At 41.9% G+C, this 20,407-nt stretch overlaps 1 protein-coding gene across 1 annotated transcript; it reads left to right on the top strand.

Moving 5' to 3' along the window:
• Positions 1-287: 287 nt before the first annotated feature.
• Positions 288-18,416, top strand: CUNH12orf75 (chromosome unknown C12orf75 homolog). Its single transcript, XM_057420541.1, has 6 exons — positions 288-557; positions 7,687-7,711; positions 13,761-13,796; positions 14,846-14,925; positions 15,721-15,761; positions 18,152-18,416. The coding sequence occupies exons 1-5, from the start codon at positions 290-292 to the stop codon at positions 15,723-15,725; spliced, it is 414 nt and encodes a 137-aa protein (XP_057276524.1). The 5' UTR covers positions 288-289; the 3' UTR covers positions 15,726-15,761; positions 18,152-18,416.
• The last annotated feature ends 1,991 nt before the right edge of the window (positions 18,417-20,407 follow it).

Raw genomic sequence — 20,407 nt, 5'->3', positions numbered from 1 at the left:
GACCAATAAATATTTGCTTAAGATGGTGAACTGGATGTTACTGACAGCAGCAGCCGTAGACTTGCAGCCTGGATCTGGGGTTCCACCAGTTTCCCCCGCGGTGAACGACGGGTGTCCCGAAGCAGCCGTGAGAGGCAAGGAGCCCCTCCACTGGGAGTGGACTCTCCGAGCATCCCTGTGGGGATCCTTCGGGGTCCGGCAGCGTTATCCCTGTGTCGAGCCTCATCGCCGGTTTAGCAGCTCCATCCTCGGGAAAGCGGAGGAGGCGGGGGGGCGAGTTTCCTCGGGGATGAACACGGGGTGCAGTGCGGGGCCGGGCGGCGGCGCTCGGGGCCGCCGGTTTCTCCGGCGATGGGTGGGGAGAAGACGAGGAGGAGGAGAAGGAGGAAGAGGAGGAGGGGTCCCCGCGGCTTTATCTCCCACCCGGCTCCGCCCGCCGCCGGCTGCCTCCCGTCGCCGCTCCGTGCCGTACCGCTCCGCACAGCCGGACGCAGCGCCGGGCAGGGCAGCGCCCATGGGCTGCGGCAACTCCACGGCCGGCGGCGCGGGCGGGCGAGGTAGGGCGGCGGCGGTATGGTGCGGTGTGGGCAGTGCGGGGCCGGCTGGGCTGGGCTGGGTGAGCGGCGGCGTGAGGAACCCCCGGCACCCCTACACCCACGATCCCTGGTGGGGCTGCATCCCCCTCCGCCGGTCTGGGGAATGCCCGTCCGAGCCGCGGGGGTCGTTGCCCGCGACTCTTTCTTTTCTTCCCCGAGCATCTTTCTTTCCCGAGGCTGATGCACTTGCCCAAGGGATAGAGGGTGATGTGGCCCGCCGGGCGGTACTGAGGCTTCCTGGCACTAAGGTGCCCGGGTTGTCTTTAGGATCACTGTTATGATCCCTGCCTCCAACAATAGCTGTCCTGGACACAGCCAGCCCAGGCCAGGAACTGGACATAAGGATCCTGCCGGGGATGTACGTTCCATCCTCTTTGCTTCCGTATAAGGCCACGAATGCCACTTCTGAAACGAATTTGTTCCACTTCTTCTCCTCTGCTTACTGGAGAAGTTGGAGGATATTCCATGGTTGAGGCTTCCTGCATGCTGATGTGTACCGCTGGCTGGTGTGTCCATCTGGCTCCTTTATTTGTTCATTGTTATTTTCCAAAGAGATAAGACCTGAGAAGATGGTGCTGTTGTGCTCTCCTCCTCCCTAGCCCTTGCAAAAATGGAAAATATGTGGAAATAGATAAGTGGACCTTCACCATGTGCTTGTAAATATGAGCATTTCTCAATCATTTTTCATCCTAACTGCACTTGGCAAACACTGCCACCTGTTTCAGTACCTGTATTTAGTCTTTCAGATGCACTTCTTAGCTTCAGTACCTCTTAGAAATTGCCAGCAAAATAGTGGCTGGACCAGTTAGAGTTACTAGATGGAGACATGGTCTCCATCTCTTACTGTTTTGACTTACTTTATCCAGAGCTTCAGCGGTGCCTTGGCTGGTGCTAGTCCTGCTTTGAAGAACTGGGCATATCTTTGAGTGTGAATAATCATGTGTGTGAATAATCAGAGGCCTCTCTCATCCATAAAGAATGCACTGTATGAATTTGCTTGTACTTCCAGCACTCTTATTAGAGTTGTCCTATTTGCACACTGTAATTCTCGCCTGTTGGTTGATTCCTGTCTTGCTGTGACTGGAAGTTGTTTCAGTATATGACCAATGTTTATGGCCAGCTCCAAACTGCTGTGATGCTGCTTGTTCTCATCCTATTTCTATTTGCTGGGTAAAAGCACCAGAGCTAGCATCAGAGAACTTCAGAGGAAAATTCTGAGTTCATTATTGATCCCTTTGTGGTAGCTTCTTGGTTAATGTATGTCTGGCCACCCTGTGGAACTTGTAACAGGCCACAAATGTGTAAATGTCAGGTAGACTTAACTCTGACAGCAGTTATTATTTAGTGAATTATTTTGAACTAAAGGTGTTTGTTTAAATGTGTCAATGGTTGCATTAAAAACAGTTATCTTCAACAGGTTTTGCCTTGCAGGTTCCTAAAATGTTTTCACTGAAGGTATGACCCCTTTGGTAGTTCAGCTTTCATGTACTGTTTCTCATAAAATATTTCAGTGTGCGTTTTGTGGCAACCTTTTGCATACTCTTTAGAAATAGCCCATGGATCTCCAATGGCTTAGTGCAGGTGAAAAACAACTTCATGAAAAACATGTAATTAGTATTATTGTACTGATAGACCTTTCCAAAGCAAATACAGCTTTGAAAGGTCCGGTTTTCTTCTCACTTTCACTGCTGTCAGACAGGAATAACTCTATGCAGTCTGTCATCTTAAAATAACAAACAACTGGTAATAAAAGTAAGAAGTCAGATATCTACTATTTATTTTTTCCATTTAGCATTCCTTAAAAAGTGTGTCTGATAAAAATAAAGTTGTTTTATGCAGGGGAAGAAGAGGTACCATTTTTAATCAGAATCCTAGAGCTTTTAAGGAAAGTGCAACTCACTATTTACCAAAATACATGAATACTGTGTAAATACAAATTAAGTGTGTGGTTTGCACAGTGTGACTAGATCTTTAGCGCTAAAGTTATGACTATTCTACAGTCAGTAATGTCAAAGCTAAAGGTACATAAGATATAATTAACCTGTAACGCTCTGTCATATTATATGACTAAGGGTAATATTGTACCATACTTCACAGAAGACATTAAACGTGTTACTCTAGTCCCCATTTTCTTACTCTGGTGAAATTTCTATTGTAGCCTAACTTGCTTTTTGCTAAGCAGATGTATATGTAATGATAGTTCAACTAATGATATTATCTTCTGTTGCATGGCTAGAATGACATCAGAGGAGCTAACAGCCCTATGGTCTGCAAGATCTAAACTAATAGGCATAATCTAGAATAACATTTCTGTCTGTGGCGTGGTACTCCAGAACACCAATATAAATCATAGTGTTTCAATCTTCCTTCCAGAACATCCGACACTGGCAAAAGCCTCCTCAGTTGAGAAATGGCAACTTCTGTTATCCAAGTAAACTTGCTGCCCCATCCGTTGAAGCGTTCAAAGCTAGGTTGGATGGGGCTTGGAGCAACCTGATCTAGTGTGAGGAGTCCTTGCCCATGGCAGGGGGATTGGAACTACATGCTCTCAAGCTCCTTCCCAACCCAAACCATTCCATGGTTCCATGTATATGCATCCTTCTTAAATCACCTATTTTATGTGTTAGATGTAGATTATACTTTAAAAATTTCCCATTACTGATAGAGAGTTTCATCAAGAAATTGCTATTTTCCTATTTTTTTTTAGCCTTGCTTTACATATCCCTCTTTAATTTTATTTCCTGGTGTTTTAGAATCTCCAAAATAGCTCTTCTTTTTTTTGTCTTTTAAAAATATGCCCTTAAAAATTAATATACTTTTTTTTTTTCTGAGTTAAGGTATTGCCCTCCATTCGAGTGCTGCTTTGCTATCAATTTTTAACTGCCTTGTCCTTTCTATATGAATTGTAGTAGCAATGACAGCACCTTAAGTTATGGTACTCAGTGAAGGCTAGCAGTGTAGTTGAATATACAGAGGAGCTGTTAGTCTGTGGAAAGCTTCAAATACAGCCAAATTATGATAAAGGAGAACTTTCACACAAAGCTTAAACAGCTTCATTAAGTTTGGTGGAATGGCCAGGAAATCATCCTGCCATTCTATTTAAAATCCAACCAATTTTTAATATTAATGGTTGGTCAGGTCAAATATATGTACAGAACTGTCACCTCATGAGTTGAAGAAGTAATCAATTTGAAGTAAATCAATAGTAAATCAATATCATTCTGTCCTTCATTGATGGTAGTACTTGGTTCCGTATTGTTTTTTTCGGAGCAAATCAGAAAGGAGCCCACAATAGAAAACTGACTCTTTATCATAACTGTTGCATGCACGTATGTGTAATTTTGAGCGGTTTATTTGCTTTTTGTAATTTGAAGTGTTTGCAAGAAAATATTGTAGGAAATTGTCCATAAAAATGAATGGGAAAGTATTTCCTAGTCTGCTGTAAGGTCAGATACTGGCATTTTTTGTATCCATGTTATTATGCATGTAGATGATTGCCTCTCATCCTTTTATGTTTTTCTGAAGTTTTTGTCTTCCATGTTGACTTACGTTGTGTTTCTCAACACAGAGGAATATCATCTGTGGTCAACAATTTCTTTCAACCATCTTTTGTATTTGTCCTGCATTTACTGAAATCCTGCAGGGTCACCAGTAACAAGCTGCTGTTGTTTTGAAAATGAAAATCCCCCTCTCACCGAGTGGAAGATGCTTTGGGATACGTTCTCATCCTTCTTCATTTGTAACTGTTTAAATGTTATGGGGATTTTTGAGGGATCACAGCTCCACTCCTTTAGACAGAATGTTTTTCTGTATTTACTTGAGCTCAGAGCAATGTATGGCTAAATGGGCCTTGTTTATTCTGCAGGCTGTACTATTCCTTCTCCTCCTGCAGCTCTAAAATGCTCATGTTCCTACTACATAGATGGTGTGAGCAGAGAGGTTATTGAGGACAATTCACCACTGCCCATTTTTTGTGGATGTGGCTTCTTGGCTACCCTTCAGTCTGTTGCTGAGGTTAGACAGGTTTTGGAAAAACAAATTGTGAGCCTATCAAGACAAGGTTTGTAGGGTCAAGTGTGGCTTTTTTTTTTAGGCCAAGCTGATATAGTGGGAAAAAATGGACAAGCTTTCAAATACGTGAGGCTTTTCACAAGTCATCTATCTAAAACATCATGGCTATGAAAGCACTAAGCCTTGCTGCTGTGGAACAGCTATGTACTGCTTGTGAGTCAGTAGTAAATAAGATTCTTTGGCTGAACTTCTGGCAGGACGAACTTGGGTGGCTGTAAAATAATGTGTTGATCACTAAACATGGAAGAGTTAGAGAAATATGTCAGTGAAGTAACGGGTGAGAGTGAATGTCTTGGACTTTAAAAACAAACATGTCTGTACAAACTGAGATGTTGCTGACTTTCTTGTGAAATAAAATCTATGTATAAGGAGTGTTCAGGCTCCCTAATATTAAGAAAACCTTATGAGCTTTTACACAGAGGTACTTATGGGCCACCTAACTGAAGTGGTGTTCATTTGCAAGCTCGGAACTCTTCCAGGAAGAGAACTGCTTTGTGAACTGAAAATACTTTCAGGTACATATTCAGGTACTGTTGTGGTACCAAGTGAATTTGGACCAAACTGTTGTTTCACTTTTGCTAGTGAAAATCAGAAATAACGTCACTGAAATCAATGGAATCCCACTGCTGGAAGTGAGGACAACCTGGTTCTTTTTGCTTATAAAAACAATAAATAACAAACTATTTGTTTATTCTATATTTTTAACTGTTATTAATAGTAAAAATTATCTCTTAAAAGGTGAATTTGTTTTCCTCATACTTAGTTCTCAATTTTTTTTTGTTTGAGGAGCATTTCAAAATGCTGCAGTGATTTTTCAGCAGTGGTACCCTCTTTATTATTCAAAGGAAACAAGTGCTGCCAGGTCTGAATGCTAGTGGCACATCTCTGTTCTCAAATGCAAGTTCATAGCTCTACACAAAGCCCAAGTTGATGGGTCTGAGCAACGGCTGCTGTCCGCAGAGTGCAAATGTATATGTACCATAATGCATTGGATGCAGGTATGGTATTGCACATGGGCACAGCATTGATTAGAGCTTGAGCATCACCACTGGGAAATATAGCAGTACTGTAGGCGCACAGTTCTCGCTCAGCTGAAGTTTCATTTTGTGTGTTAACACTCCTTACTTTTGGTATACTTCCTGCAGGAAAAGTATTAGTTTTGCAAATGAGGATCCAAAGTGCTGAGACCTCAGCTCAGACTTGGAAAAGGCTTGGTAAAGGCCTCACAAAGGACCATGAATCTTTTTGAAGAAACTGAGCTTGTTTGCAGTGAGCTTAGGTTGAGAAAAATGAGAAAGTTGTTGTTCTGTTATTCAGCACAGGAATAGTTTCTTCTGGGGAAAAAGTAAGAAATTCTGCTAGCTACAGCCATCGATCTAGGCTTATCTGAGGTGTTGCTGATGCCTAGGCTCTGTCTAGATGCTCAGGGTGAAGCCCTGGAGGTATATAGCTGAGCTGACTCTGGATGAATTAGCCCTGCTAGCAGAAAACATCTCCCTACACCATCCGAGATTGAGCTTGCATGCAGTACTGCAATGCCAACCTTCCACCTGCACAAAATTAATTTGGAGGGTTTATATGTAGTACTATGTAGATGTGCCTGTAAAGCAAAAATGTCTTTGAAAGCTGCCCGACAGAATAAAGTTTTAAAGCACGAACCTGAGCTTGTTGTGCATAGAGGTACTCCCTCCAGCTTAATTGAGGGTTTCTGCTCATACCTATAGCTGTACTGAGATTTTGCTGACTCTTGAAGCAATACTAACAAAAGAAATGTCTTCTACAAGTCTACTCTGCACTGTTGCTGGGAAAAGGAGGGATGGTCAAGTCATAGGAATTGAGAGTGATACTATGTTCAAGAGTTAGCTGTAAAAGGAGAAGTTTTCTGCCAACCAAGCCATCCATTCAGTGCTTGAAGGCCTTGCAGGGCTGTTTCTTCCTCTCTGCATTAAAATAATGATGCAGAAGGCATATTCTTGCACATCAGAGAGAGACAAAAGATACTTGATATTTATGGATATTTCTCAACAGCAAAAATAAAGTTTTTCAGGAAATGAAGTTCCATAGCTGAAAAAGCCCAACATTCTTCCAAACCCCTAAAATCTTTTGGAATGACAACTGTAGTTTCTTCAGAGTGAGCTTGGATAACTTCTTCCACCTAAGTACTGAGAAGGTGAGGCAAAGGAGAAGTGAATGGTTCTCTAATGTCTACCTTGTGTAATTAATATCAGGGGTAATTTGCTGGTTACTCAGCTGAATGATATGCTAGCAATAGTAATATGGCTCTACTAACTTGGGAGGAACAGGAAAGAGTTTGTATTTGAGTGAATGTTCCTCTCCCAGCAAGAAGCATCTGAGTCACCAAAACCCCAAAATCAGTCGCAGATCAGGCAGCCCAGTGGTAGCTGTTGTCTTTTTGCTTTTTGGTCAGATTGCAAGGTGAATTAAGGGTTAGTTGATCCCTTTAGAGGTCTGGGGCTTTGGATGGATAGTGTCCCAGTGTTTATATTAGTTCTGCCTAGTTGTTTTATGAAACTTTGTTTATCTGGCAGGAAGAATGGAGCAGCAGTTTACGCAGGTAGTGCCGAGTCTACAGCCGAATCAACCAGCAAAATAAGCAGGCATTCAGGAATAACTGCTTGGTTAGTTGTGGTGCCTTTGTAGCAGACAAAACCATCAGAAGACTGAGCAATGTGAAGTATATAAAATTCAGAAATACGAATTTTATGTTATGTTGCTCTCATCCTGAGTGACTGAGCACTGGTCCACAGCAGCATCCTTTTCACCCACTGAGAATCTGGCTCAGACCTAAGCGTGATACACTTAAGGGATGATATACATAGTCATTAAGAATAAACTAGACAATCATGAGAAACCTGTTTTCTGACAACAGAAAATTCCTGTTGTTATTTCTGCATCGTTTAGGACAGAAAGGCAGAAAAATGCTTACTGCACTATTGGTTGGTTTAGAGGGTTTTTGTCTATTGTCTTGTAAACATGCACTTTTTTCTTTTCATTCTAGGTGCCACGGGGACCACTAAAGATGTGTAAGTACTTACTCTACTTTTTCAAATATGTAACCCTGGACTTAGCTTCAGTCCTACAAGCCTTATACTAGATTTAGTCATACATGATTCATCTGGCTCCTAACATATAATCAGCACCACCAGATGTTTATTGTCTTTAGTGACAGCTTCCATCTCCACAAAACAACTTCATGTCTTGTTTATTTTTCTACAGATTCCTTCCCTTATTATTTCTCCAGCAGAAATGTCTTTTTCTGCTTCTGTTGAGAGAATTGTCTCCCAGAGGGGGTTGTGTTGCTTCAGACTACTCTTCCCTGTCACATACCAGTATACCTTTTACCAAAGGCTGTGTCATCTTATGAAGAGACCACGTAAATTTCCAATGCCTGTGAGAGATTTAAAGAGTCATTGAGGCAAATTTCCCCTCTTTGCAGGAGACCCATTAACTCATCCAGACTTCCTTTTCAAAGCACTCATCTTCTCTAGATATTCTCTGCACTGAAGATAGTAACTATTGGCTCCTCTTTCTCTCCCTTATCTTTGACACTGGGTAGCAGAGGGCAGCCCTACCCATCCTGTTTTTGTCTAAATGTGGAAGATCTTAACCTCTGCTGTCCTGCTGCCTCTTGCCAGCTTTTGGTTTTCAGAAGAGCAGCAGCAAAAGATCAGCCTTTCTCAGCCCATTTTTTCATTTGCTGATGCAGAAATATACAGGACCAGCTTTATTCAGCCATAAATTTGTTTTCCTATCAAAGGAAACATTAAAGAGGTCCTCTTGAGGTCTTGCTTCTTCTATTTCGTGTAATTGGTATTTGCCACCAGAGTTTAAGACTGGGGGATCTGGGAGAGATTTTCATGTTATGTAATAGGAACATTCTTCTGTTTACTTCATTTAGTAAACTGCTCTAATTAGACAGAGGAATCCTGGTGTAGAAATGAGGGCTGTCAAGTCAGATAAACAAGTGGGGAGGAGAGCTCAACAACAAGCTTGCACTGGCTATTACAGAGCACAGCTGAGAACTAACGACAGGTCTCACTTGGCAGATAAACGCTGTTGTCACAGATACTCTTGAGGTCTGCGTTACCGGTGTAGTCTGTTTTCTGGGTTTGTGGTGTCAGTCAATAAATAAATGACAGAAGGCAAGCTTACAGGGAACCTCGCCTTCATACAGCCTGCAGCATCCATGCCCTCAGTGCTTCTGTGTATACAAACCCACTGTTTTTAATTTATATTAGGGCTTTCTTTTGTTGCTCAATTTAGACAATCTAAGTGACTGGCTTAGAACAACGTGTCTGTCTTTGATCTTCAGTAGTTACTGCAAGAACTGTTAAACTCTGAATTTAGTAGGCGTGTTTCTGAGCTTAAAGGCATGAGCATGTGTAGGACTACTTATGTGTATGTAAGCAATTGTAGAGCCAGGGTTTAGGAGTTGAGAACTTCCTACTTATTAGTGTTAGATCATCTGTCATGTTTCGAAAAAGTATTGGGATAACTTAGAAGAAACTAATTACTAAAGCAGACTTACACAAAGTGAAAGGGTCAATCCTGGAACCCTTACTCATTCAGATAGGTATAATGGAGCCAGTCAAACAACCTGTGTGAGTAATAGCATGGTTGAGCCTTCTTGTCAGACATTAGAAGCATAGATCTGTTAATGAGGAATGGCACTGATGACCTGAAAAGTCCTAAATCAATCATCCTAGTATTTAACAGCAGATTTTTATCACAGAGGTAAAATAACAGAAAAAACTGTTTTTGTTTCATGGAAATGAGCATAGCAAACTTATAATAACTAACAGTATGGATCCATACAAGCTTTTATTTCACACCACTTCACTTTTACCAGCTAAAGGTTAAAAAATTCTCTTCAGAAAACCGCCATCAGATTTCAGTCATATCAGTTCTGGTCCAGGAAAGCATTTAGGTGTGTCCTTACGTACAGCATACTGTTTGATACAGAATCTGGTTATTCTAGCTGGAGATTTCTCATTTCTTGACTGTGACTCATTGCTAAGGCACCATTGTCTCCTGGAGTGAGCAGTTCTGTAGAGTGAGGGAGTGCTGGATCCTGCTCTGAGGCCTCCCAGGTGACTGCAGGGAAGCTGCTTTGCCCTCTGGGCCTTGAGTGTTTTCAGGCATCAGTTAGATAGGGATGGTGATATGATCTTCCTACGCAAAGTGCTCTGAGACGGAGGGCCATGTGGTCATAAGGCTCTATGGTCTGGAAAAGTGATGTCGCCCTTTGTACTCCAATACTCAAATCAGTGGTGAATCTATTGGCCACCTTCTGCCCCACTAATATAGAGAAGTACATCACTACTAACTGGAAAAACTTATATATAAGAGGACTAAAGCGTATGCTAGAAAAGAAATGCAATGTCTGTGATATTCAGAATGTGGCTAAGTTCAGAGGAAGACTAGTAACAGTAGGAAGGAAAGGACAAAGCAGTTCAAGCCTCTTTCAAAATATTGTGAAGAAATCCATCAAATACAAATGACAAGCCCTTGTTCCTAAGAAATGCTGAGAAATTGAGGCAAAGTAGTCTGTCACTTGTGCAAAGGTTAGTGAATCATTTCTGATGGGACTACTGAGCACAGCTAGAAAGAGTCTCTATAATGCTTGGCACGAACAGGGTCATAAAAGTCGAGGTAAGAAAAATGTGGATGGAATGAATTAATGTGAATGCCTATCATTTGATATTTAAAATATTATGTGAAAAATGGCAGCTTCTTTTACCATACTTCTTTTACCAAATGGACATAGGACTGATGGATGTAAGAACTGACAGCTGAACCAAATACATTTTTCAGACTTAAGAGGATGACAGGAAGCCTGTAGGGATGGACAAATCCTTACCAAAGAAACATTTATTCTACCTGAAAACAGAATACTGCTACGTGGATTTGCTGTTAAATCTGGCTACAGGACTCCACCTATGCTACCTGCTGAAAATGGGCTCTCAGTTCCTCTGCAGTAGATGTCAGCAACATCTGAGGGAAGATGCAGCAACATAGCAGCAGATTAGTACAAAACACATCGAAGTGCTAAGTACCTTTTGCTGTTTATTCTTGGTGCAGAAAAGCTTATCCTAGCTTCTTCTTCCTGGAGGACTGTGTAAATGGAGGTATTCAAAGATATTTTTTATGCTAGATTCTTCCTTTATCCCTGACATGAGAAGAAGGTAAAGACATGTTGGAAGATGTGGCAATGGGAGTACTGCCGAAACCAAAGGAACTTCTTTCCATTCTTGTTTCCATGCAGTTGAGTGTTGCTGTTGTAGCTCTGCTCCCTGGAGTCACCCGTGTTCACCCAGCACCTGTACACTTCAACATGTGAAATTAGTAGCACCTTCCAAAATGGGGCCTTAAGCTGCTGTGTGTAAAGGGAGGAGGTGTGTGAATATGCAAAGTGCATAAATATATCCCATGCTGCATAGAAAGGAGTCCCCAGAAAGGGGTGGGATGTGTGTAGCAGCCACCACCTGCTTCGATGTTCCTCCTGTCTCTGCTTACCTCCTCTTTTCTAGCCGGAGTACAACAGATTGCACGCAATCATCACCCAGCCCAAAAGCTGTGGCCTGTACAATCCCAGGTTATATATGCTGTTGCACATTTAAGGGAAAAGGCAGTGCAAAACTGGACTTTGATTTGTAGCGATTCAGTGGAAAAGAAGAAAGCAGAATGTTTAAAAAAACCCTCTAGTCTGCTTAATCATAGACTTAGATAACTTGTTTTGGTGAGAGAATAACAGTAATAGTCCAGTGATGCCCCATTACAAAACATTTCTAGAACAGGAGAAAATAGCCCTGTTGCTTAGTAGAGTCTTTTTTTAATAAAACATTGACATTAATTTCTTGCTGGACAATATTGATTATTATTCTTACAACTCCTTTTTAGAAGCTTTGCTCTGTGTATGCAGTTGCCAGTGCTTTTAAAGGATTCTTTTATCTGAATAATGGTTAATCTGGGTTATAGAAAATGTTTCCAGTTGTATGAGAAAATCAATCCTGTGAGACATTCAGTTGGTTCAGCAGAAATGATTGTTTGTGATCTTTTGGCACCTAAAATCCTATTCTTAAAGTGTGGTCATTTTTTTTCTGCTAAAAATGCAGGCTTTTTTCTACCCACTGATACACACAGGTTTTCCACTTTCTTCAGCTGGAATTGGCCCACATTAGGACAGAGCAGCTTCACAGTCCTCAAGGAAAACTGCTTCTGCATTTTTCTGGCTGCACGCATGAGGATTGAAAGGAGGCTTAGGCTACGTGGGGTCAGAAGAGGTGGGAAATGACTTCTGAAATGGCACCAGCTCCTCCAGGGAGGACCAGAAAATAAGGAGTTTATACTCAGTCTCTCTTGAGTGGCAACACTTAGGCAAAGGCAGCAGACCAGGAGGCTTGCCCCACTCAGTGCTATGCCCTGCTTGAATACCATTTAGCAGAACTGCAGCATACTCAAGTTTACCCTAATCCTCCACTTTCACAAGGACCTGCGTACCCCTGTTCACTGTGGTGACACAGAAAGGATAGTTGGTAATGCTCTGTTGCTTAGAAAGTTGGCAAGTGTAAGAAAGATAATTTCTAGCATGTAGCAGTATTTTAAGGCATTTGCTACCCTCCCAGGAGAGTGCTGACTGCTGCTTAAAGGGTGTTTTCTTGCATTTGAGGCTGCATCTTGCTATGAGGTCTCTGCACTTCAGGCCAAAATCCCATTGACTTTGGGCATCAGTAATAACATACAGCCTTTATGATTAAACATGAGGCACATCTACCTTTTAGAATAAATTAATTATGGTAAGAAATGTCATATATTATTGTTTAAGATCATAGTTCAGAAATGCCTTTCAAGGCTACAGTATGGATTTAGCCCTAATACTGTGTGAAGTCTATTCCTGGGTTTTATTGCCTGGGGAGCAGATCAGAAATTCATGAATCAGCTCATGATGGGGAACATCTTTGCATTGCCCCCATAGTTCAAGCAGTTGGTTCTTCAGTGGGAACATTCAGGTGAGGATGAACAGCCTGTGCATTAACATTTCCACAGCAGAGCTCTCCTCTGTCATGGTGCCTCCTTTGCTGTTTGCAGCCATCCCCGGGCACCTGTCTCTCATGGCTCCCTGTGCAGTTGCAGTGTGGGACCCTTGCTCGGGCAGTTGTAGGGAAGGAATAAAGGATGTCTGTGGATTTAACAGCAATGAAGTTATCTTGCCTCTGTTAATATGGCTAGGTTCGTAGGTTGCAGACCAAGCTAAAGTTCAGTTGCTGCCTCAATCCATACCCAGCCAAAGCGGAGCTCAAAGTCCAAATGTTTAATCAAAGGTGGGTGAGTGATTTATGTGAAGGCTGATGCTGGGAAACAGAGACTGCACCACAGGCACTATACGTTCTGGGAGTAAGAATAATTTTTCTGTCTTTTCCATACTACATTTGCCTTCACATTGACACTGATTATTTTACCCCCTACTCTGGTTCAGCCACACTGGACAGTAGCAGGGGGGAGTCAAACCTCAGTGATTGCCCATTTGTAAAGGATTAGTAACAGTTATTTGGTTTGCAAATGTCTCTGGCTTCAGGAATTGCAGTACCTCAGTCTATGGAAAGGTTCTGTAATATCTGCTGTGAAAGTTTATCTCTCTTCATTGTTAATCCCATGCCAGCACAGATGCCCAGTCCCTTCCAGTCCTCTTTTGGTGGAAGAGCAGCTCATACTCATGTGCAGAACCTTTGTGTTCCTGTCATGTGTGAGGCAGTGTGGGGACTCACTTAGGAAAAGCATCAATTCAGCTGTTTCAGCTCCCAAATCTACTTTCAGGCATCACTGGCAGGGGCCATGAAAAGTAAGCTGCATCTGGTTTCAGTCCTTTTCTTTCTTCTTCACATTAGATTGGAAAATTGTCACTTTTTTTTTGCGCCTGTTGGGAGTACTTTATTGAATGGTAGATGACCTGAACTGAACTGGGATCAGTGATAATAATCCCCTTGTTCCCTTTTTCCTGAATGTAGCCAGATGGTCATGAAGTACCTGAAAGAAAAAATCTCCTAATGTGCTTTGTATCTTTTGATATTACAGAGCAGAAGAATCTGTATCAGATGATGACAAAAGGAGGTAGGTGCTGTATCGAGGCTGGCTTTATTTACAATTGGCTGCAATGAGTTCTTTCTCCTTCTTTCCCTCCTCCTAATTCTCACCAACACCAGCAAAGCAGAGAAAAAGAAGAGAGAGGAGGTGATCTCACACAGAGCCCAGTATTGATGAGTGCCACCACTCTGTTAGTGAGTTGGGGAGAGTGGAACTTTCCAGCAAGAAGAGCACGTTATCTCACAGTTGTAGGTGATGTGCTCAGTAAGGCCAGGGATCCCTGCCTTCACGCCAGCCCTGCCACAAAGAATGGCATTAGCACTTGTGGGAGATCTCCACTGGGCTGGAAATTGAAGGAAGTATGGAAGTATATCATCAGACAAAACAGAAACAAACAAACAAACAACTCTGAGCTGCAGGGGCTGGAGGAGGTGTAAATAATGTGGCACCTAACAGGGCAGAGCAGTGTAATGGAAGTCTCTGCAAGTAGCTTCAGGCATGGCAGAGGCTTTTAAGGACCCAGTTTTTCACCTCCCTGCTTTTCATACAGGCCTCGGAGCCAGAAAGCATGTTCTGTAAGGCCCTGAAGGGCCTTAAACATGGGGATGCAAGTCCTATTTATTAATGAGGAGAGGTCAAAGCTGCTTAACTGGTGTGCTTTGTTTGAAGTGACGTGCTTCAGTGGTTGCGGTGTCAAAACATTGCTATCAGATTGGCTCTCATCAGTTGGACGTATTCGGCGCCCAGAAGAAGCTGGGCAGGTGGGGTTTATTGTCACAAGATAGTTTTAATGGGATTTAATGAAAAATTTAAGAAATTGAGTGAAAAATATCTCCTTTCACAGACTTTGGTCCTCCCTTAAGAGTAACATCTAGCCTCAAGGTTGTTTAGCCTGGCACCGTATTAGCAAGCACATGGACCTTGGTGGCACTTTCCCCATCGTGATAGGAGAGGGTTCCTCTGTGGATACTCGTGCAGAGGTGCCCTCTCTGACCGTCCATGGTCTTTGTGATGCTGCTGTGGGATGTTGACATTGTACAGTTAAGCTCTGATGTCTCTATGTTTCCTTAAATCAGGAACTATGGTGGCGTGTATGTTGGCCTGCCATCGGATGCGGCTGCCATGGTTTCCAGTCAGACGAAAGCTGCATCGAAAGGTATTGGAAGGATGTATATTGCATTTCTCCTACTTTTTCAGTTTAATTTTAATCGAGTAGGATGCATTTTCTTTAAAAATCAATTATTATTTCAGACAGACTGGCTAGCCTTGGAGCCTCTTTAGGCAGTGGGGCTATTTATAACCATTAAAGTGATTGTGCCCGTTTATTTAAAATCTAACACACTTTTGCAGAAGGACCCTAGAACAGATGCTGACAATGTGGTACATTGTCTTCTGAACAGCTTCTCCATGCTCTGAGTGCTTTGTGAATTCAAAGAAAACAAAATCCTGTTAGGACTAAGAGGCTGTGCTAGATGCACTTGCAGAGCCATCATGCTATTTTTTGTTTTGAAGGTGTTTACTTGCATTGTGGTGAATTCCAGTAATAACAGTTAGTAAGTGCTTGCTTTCAGATTTATTTCTGTTTGTATAAGAAACCCAGTGGAAGCTGTTTCGTTTCCATGTAAAACAGTGCAAAAAATCATTAGGATTATAGGTACTTAATACACAACTCATAAACGTGTAAGTATGAAGTCGTGTAATATTGTTTAGATTTAATACAGCAAAATGATGTTGTCAGATGCATACAGCACAGAGATGAGTTACTGCGTGGTGCTTCCAAAAATTGCTGCAAAACAAAAAAATGAAGAGCAATAATAGTATACACCAAAATATATTTTGGTGCTTTTGGAGCAGTAGTACCTTTGTTGCATGGGTTTCTTTGAAATGGTGCTCTAAATTAGTGATATGTTACAATGTTTTAACCACCTTTATCTTTTGTATTTTAATTAAGATTAAAAGGAAATAAACACATCAAGATGCTGACAGCCAGAGGTACAGTATATCTTCATTAATGTTATATGCTTGGCATGCATTTGTTGAATAGAAATAAGGTGGCAGTGCTCACTGTGCTGCTCTTAGATGGTTTGGAATCATCCAGTTACATCTCCAGCTGCAGCGTAGCTCTTCTAAAGGCTGGACCAGGGGCCAGTTCTCAGTTGTACAGACATAAACTGGAAAGCAGGTAAAGTCGCCTTGTTGTTGAGAAGTAAGAAGCAAGGGTACTCTGTATTACTCTGTTTGGGAATGATTAAAAATCAAATGTCCTTGTATTCACCTTCAACCACGCCACAGCTAATCCTGCAGCAGCACTATGACCTCCCATGAAAGGTGAGTTGCATCAGCAGTGCATAGACCAGCATCTGTAGACACAAAGCTTTTCCCAAGAATGCATCTGTAGACACAAAGCTTTTCCCAAGAACGAGTAGCTTACAGTTAGAGAACATCTCCGTTTTGTGGAGGACCTCAAGGACCAGAGGGAGGCATCCACTAACTAACGTACTGGAGCTTTCCTCTTGCTATGGGAGAATCTGTGGGGTTTTGTTCTCCTGGCTTTCACTGGTCAGAATAAGGCAGTGAAAATTTATAGACTCTATTCCTGACTTAAGAGTGTCAACTAATTGACTAAAAAGTCCTTTAAAAGTTTGTGTCTGAAGAAAAATGAAACAAGTTTCCATTCAGAATTTGAACTAAATAAACACTGACAAATTTCAAAAGGGAACTGTTCTGATGCCCAGCCAGTGGGGAGAGGGAAATTATAAAACTGCCAGCAATTTCCATAGAAAGCAGAACGCTTTCCTAATTTGTTGGTGGCATGGACAGTGGGATTGAGTGTGCCCACAGCGAGTTTGCCGATGACACCAGGCTGTGTGGTTCAGTCGATATGCTGGAGGGAAGGAATGCCATCCAGAGGGACCTCGACACACTTGTGAGGTGGGCTGATGCCAACGTCATGAAGTTTAACCAGGCAAGTGCAAGGTCCTACACCTGGGTTGGAGCAATCCCAGGCACAGCTACAGGTTGGGCAGAGAAGAGATTCAGAGCAGCCCTGCAGAGAAGGACTTGGGGGTGCTGGTGGATGAGAAAATGAGCATGAGCCGGCTTCAGTGTGTGCTCGCAGCCCAGAAAGGCAACCATATCCTGGGCTGCATCAAAAGGAGCGTGACCAGCAGGTCTAAGGAGGTGATCCTGCCCCTCTACTCTGCTCTCGTGAGACCTCACCTGGAGTATTGTGTGCAGTTCTGGTGTCCTCAACATAAAAAGGACATGGAACTGTTGGAACAAGTCCAGAGAAGGGCCACAAGGATGATCAGGGGACTGTAGCTCCTCCCATAGGAAGACAGGCTGAGGAAGTTGGGCCTGTTCAGCCTGGAGAAGAGAAGGCTGCGTGGAGACCTCATAGCAGCCTTCCAGTATCTGAAGGGGGCTATAGGGATGCTGGAGAGGGACTCTTCATTAGGGACTGTAGTGACAGGACAAGGGGTAACAGGTTCAAACTTAAACAGGGGAAGTTTAGATTGGGTATAAGGAAGAAATTCTTTACTGTAAAGGTGGTGAGACACTGGAATGGGTTGCCCAGGGAAGTTGTGAATGCTCCATCCCTGATGGTGTTCAAGGCCAGGTTGGACAGAGCCTTGGGTGACATGGTTTAGTGTGAGGTGTCCCTGCCCATGGCAGGGGGGTTGGAACTAGATGATCTTAAGGTCCTTTCCAACCCTAACTATTCTATGATTCTAATTTAGGTGAATAGCCACAAACAGTTCTGGCCAGTCCCAGTGCTGGAAACAGGCCTACTAGAGCAGAGCACACATATATTGGTTATCTTTAATAATGTAAGTGGTTAAAGCTCTGTGGACTTTGCTAGGAGGACTCTTCTACAGGGAGACCGTCAGCTGGTTGTCAGCGCTAATTTCAGTAACCTGGCTAAGATATCTGAGCTAGGAACACCATCACCCTTTACCTGGGCAACAGTGAAGCACCTTCTTGAAGCTGCAGCTTTCCATCTGTGGTTGATGTACAGAGCCTAGGTTAATTAGGTCCTTGTCTAGGTGCTTTACCTAAATGCCTGAGGCTGGGTAGAATCACTCATTTGATATTTTTTGCTATTCAGCGTAGTTGAAAGTGCACTTTGCCTTCACTGGTGCAAGACCTTAGCTACTGGCTTAAGCTTAAAAAGACTTGCACAGATGTACACCTTTAGATCTGCAAAGGGTCCTCTGAGCTCCACAAGTTTACATGCATGTGTGTCTGCAAGTCATAGGCTACAAATATCTCAGCTTCTAACGACAACCTGGTTCTCTGTTTTGTGTAGTGTTACTGTATTGCTTTACCTACGTGGTTTTACCAGACTATCTAAATTTGTCCCTTTCTTTTGTTTTGAACAGTCTTCTACTAAGACAAGTTGCCAGTGCTTTAGGGAGAGCTGTCTTTGTGGTGAAGATTTTTATATTTACGTAGCCTTCTGGAGAGCAAGAGAGACCACAGCACCAAAAAAATCTAAACTCTTGCAAGTTCCAACTACGGGTAAAGCTTAAAGTACAGCGTTGAATCAGTTTCCTATGATGGTTGCATTATGGAAACATCCTGCTCTTCTCCAGTGAAAAATGAAATTAGTGAACTCATGGTGGATGTTTCTGCACAAGAGCTAACTTTGATCTGCAATTTCTCTGTGGCCATATTGCAGATTGCATCAGCTATCAGCTATGCTTCATATATTTTCTCCGACAATTTTTGATAGATTTTATATAGAAAACCATTACTACTGTCCACTTATAAGAACCTACCATAAGAGCTATTAAATTAATTGTTAATTTACTTCAGAGTAATATATTTGACAGGTTTGCATCTTTTTGGTAATATTGCAAATTTTAATATTTTTGCTGTGGAAACTTAAGAATAGGAGAAAATACTCATAGGACCATCAGGTTCTTTATAATTACTACTGTCACTTTTATACAGTGAGACAAATACTAGTGGTTAATTTTCACATCTTAAGAAGATATTCCTCAAGGAAATTTATTTAAATAAGAACAATGTACTTCATCATAATATATACATGTCTGATTTTTTTTTTCCACTTTGTCTGTTTTATAAAGCATTACATGGAAAAAAATACTAATGAACCAAGCTATTATGTTATGTCTTCTGTTCTGTGTAATATTTTAATGACATTTCCTCGCATATGGATGAAGTGATTGTATTTTTAGAGATAGCAGCACTAAACTCCAGTGCTGCATCCTCCTCAACTGTAGAGGAATTTTGATCACTATTAGAGTTTTGCATCCCTGACTCATCTCTAAGCATCTCAAGTATGACAAATTGTAACAGGGTGAGTGTTAGTATTACTTTAGCAAATTGTTGTATTTAATAACGTACGTAAGGTTTCAAAATTTGTCAAGTTTATAGCAACTGTTGGCTTCCCACAGAACACAAATCAGATTGTACGTTTCCATATGGCTGAACAAGTATTTAAATTATTAAAGCCTTTTCCATAATTCTTTAGTCAAACTTTTGTTAACAGGACATGCTATGCCATACACTTTAAACAAACGAATAAACAAAAAAAGCCAATCCACACTACATTAATTTATTACTGTAGATTAATAAACACTTTTAAATTTAAAGGAAAAAAAACAAAACAGAAAAACTGGACATGAAGAAGCGAAACATTGTGAACTCTGAAATTCCTGCCCATTTAACTGACATCTATTAAGACCAATGAGCAACCATTGACTATGGTTTCCAGTAACTTGCAGCTCTGGCTTTAAACTAAGTTGTAGTTTGTTTGGTGTGAGGCCTGTAAAAAGAAGTATTTAAAAATATTTCTTGCTTGTCCTCTTTTAAGTATTTGCAACATTTACTGATAATCTCTAGAAATATACTGCTTGGGTTATCAGCTCTTTCAGGCTTCCAGCTCCTGAAGACAAATATGCATCTCTTTCTTGACCCCTTCAAAAGTGAACCAAGATGAAATCAGATTGAAGATTAAGGGGTGTTGTTAAAATGTCTCAGTGTGAATTAATTCCTGTTGATTACATCTGTTGAGTCTTGTTCTTGCAAGGCAAGCTGATGAGAACTCAAATAGTGCTGAGTAATAAACATGGAGGTTTGCTTCCCACCTGCTTACCATAGCATAACAGTATAGCTTCCACATCACATGTTCTACGTCTGGTCTAAATGGTTTGCACAGCGCAAGTTTATTTAGTACAAAGCAATTAGGTCCATGCCTGACCTGATCACGATTGCCTTTCCCAAAGCAGAAAAGCCACCTAGGATACATCATAGTTCAGCTAGCCAACAGCAAAACAAAGAGCCAACAACAAGATGCCGGTAATCTTCCCAGTTATTTGTCCCCTTGTATCCTTCAGTTGCTGAGAAGAATAATCGAAAAGGTGGACAGGCCTAAATTTGAACATCACTTGTTCTGCTGCTGACATCTGAACCCTCATGTGTGGGCTGAGGAAAGAAAGAAAAAAGCTCATAGCAGTTGGTTGTGGGACAGTTGCAAAGGGTACTTTTTCTTGATTTACATCGCTGCTTCATTTTTCCTGTGCAGAGCTGCAGAGAAGTGTGGAGCACTTTGCAGAATTGGCCTCTTAATGACTCATCCTCTGAATGTGTGGGAGGTATGGTGGTTTCTT

This window comes from Pezoporus wallicus, unplaced genomic scaffold (assembly GCF_028554395.1).
Source record: "Pezoporus wallicus isolate ANWC-B61680 ecotype Strahan unplaced genomic scaffold, APGP_CSIRO_Pwel_v1 contig_2871, whole genome shotgun sequence".
Lineage (NCBI taxonomy): Eukaryota > Metazoa > Chordata > Aves > Psittaciformes > Psittacidae > Pezoporus > Pezoporus wallicus.
This window is presented reverse-complemented; position numbering and strand designations above follow the sequence as displayed.

Coding starts and splice junctions, on each gene's coding strand:
- CUNH12orf75 (XM_057420541.1), top strand. CDS start 290: ATGAACACGGGGTGCAGTGCGGGGCCGGGCGGCGGCGCTCGGGGCCGC. Junction 558..7,686: donor CGGCGGCGCGGGCGGGCGAG/GTAGGGCGGCGG, acceptor TTTTCATTCTAG/GTGCCACGGGGACCACTAAA. Junction 7,712..13,760: donor ACGGGGACCACTAAAGATGT/GTAAGTACTTAC, acceptor TTGATATTACAG/AGCAGAAGAATCTGTATCAG.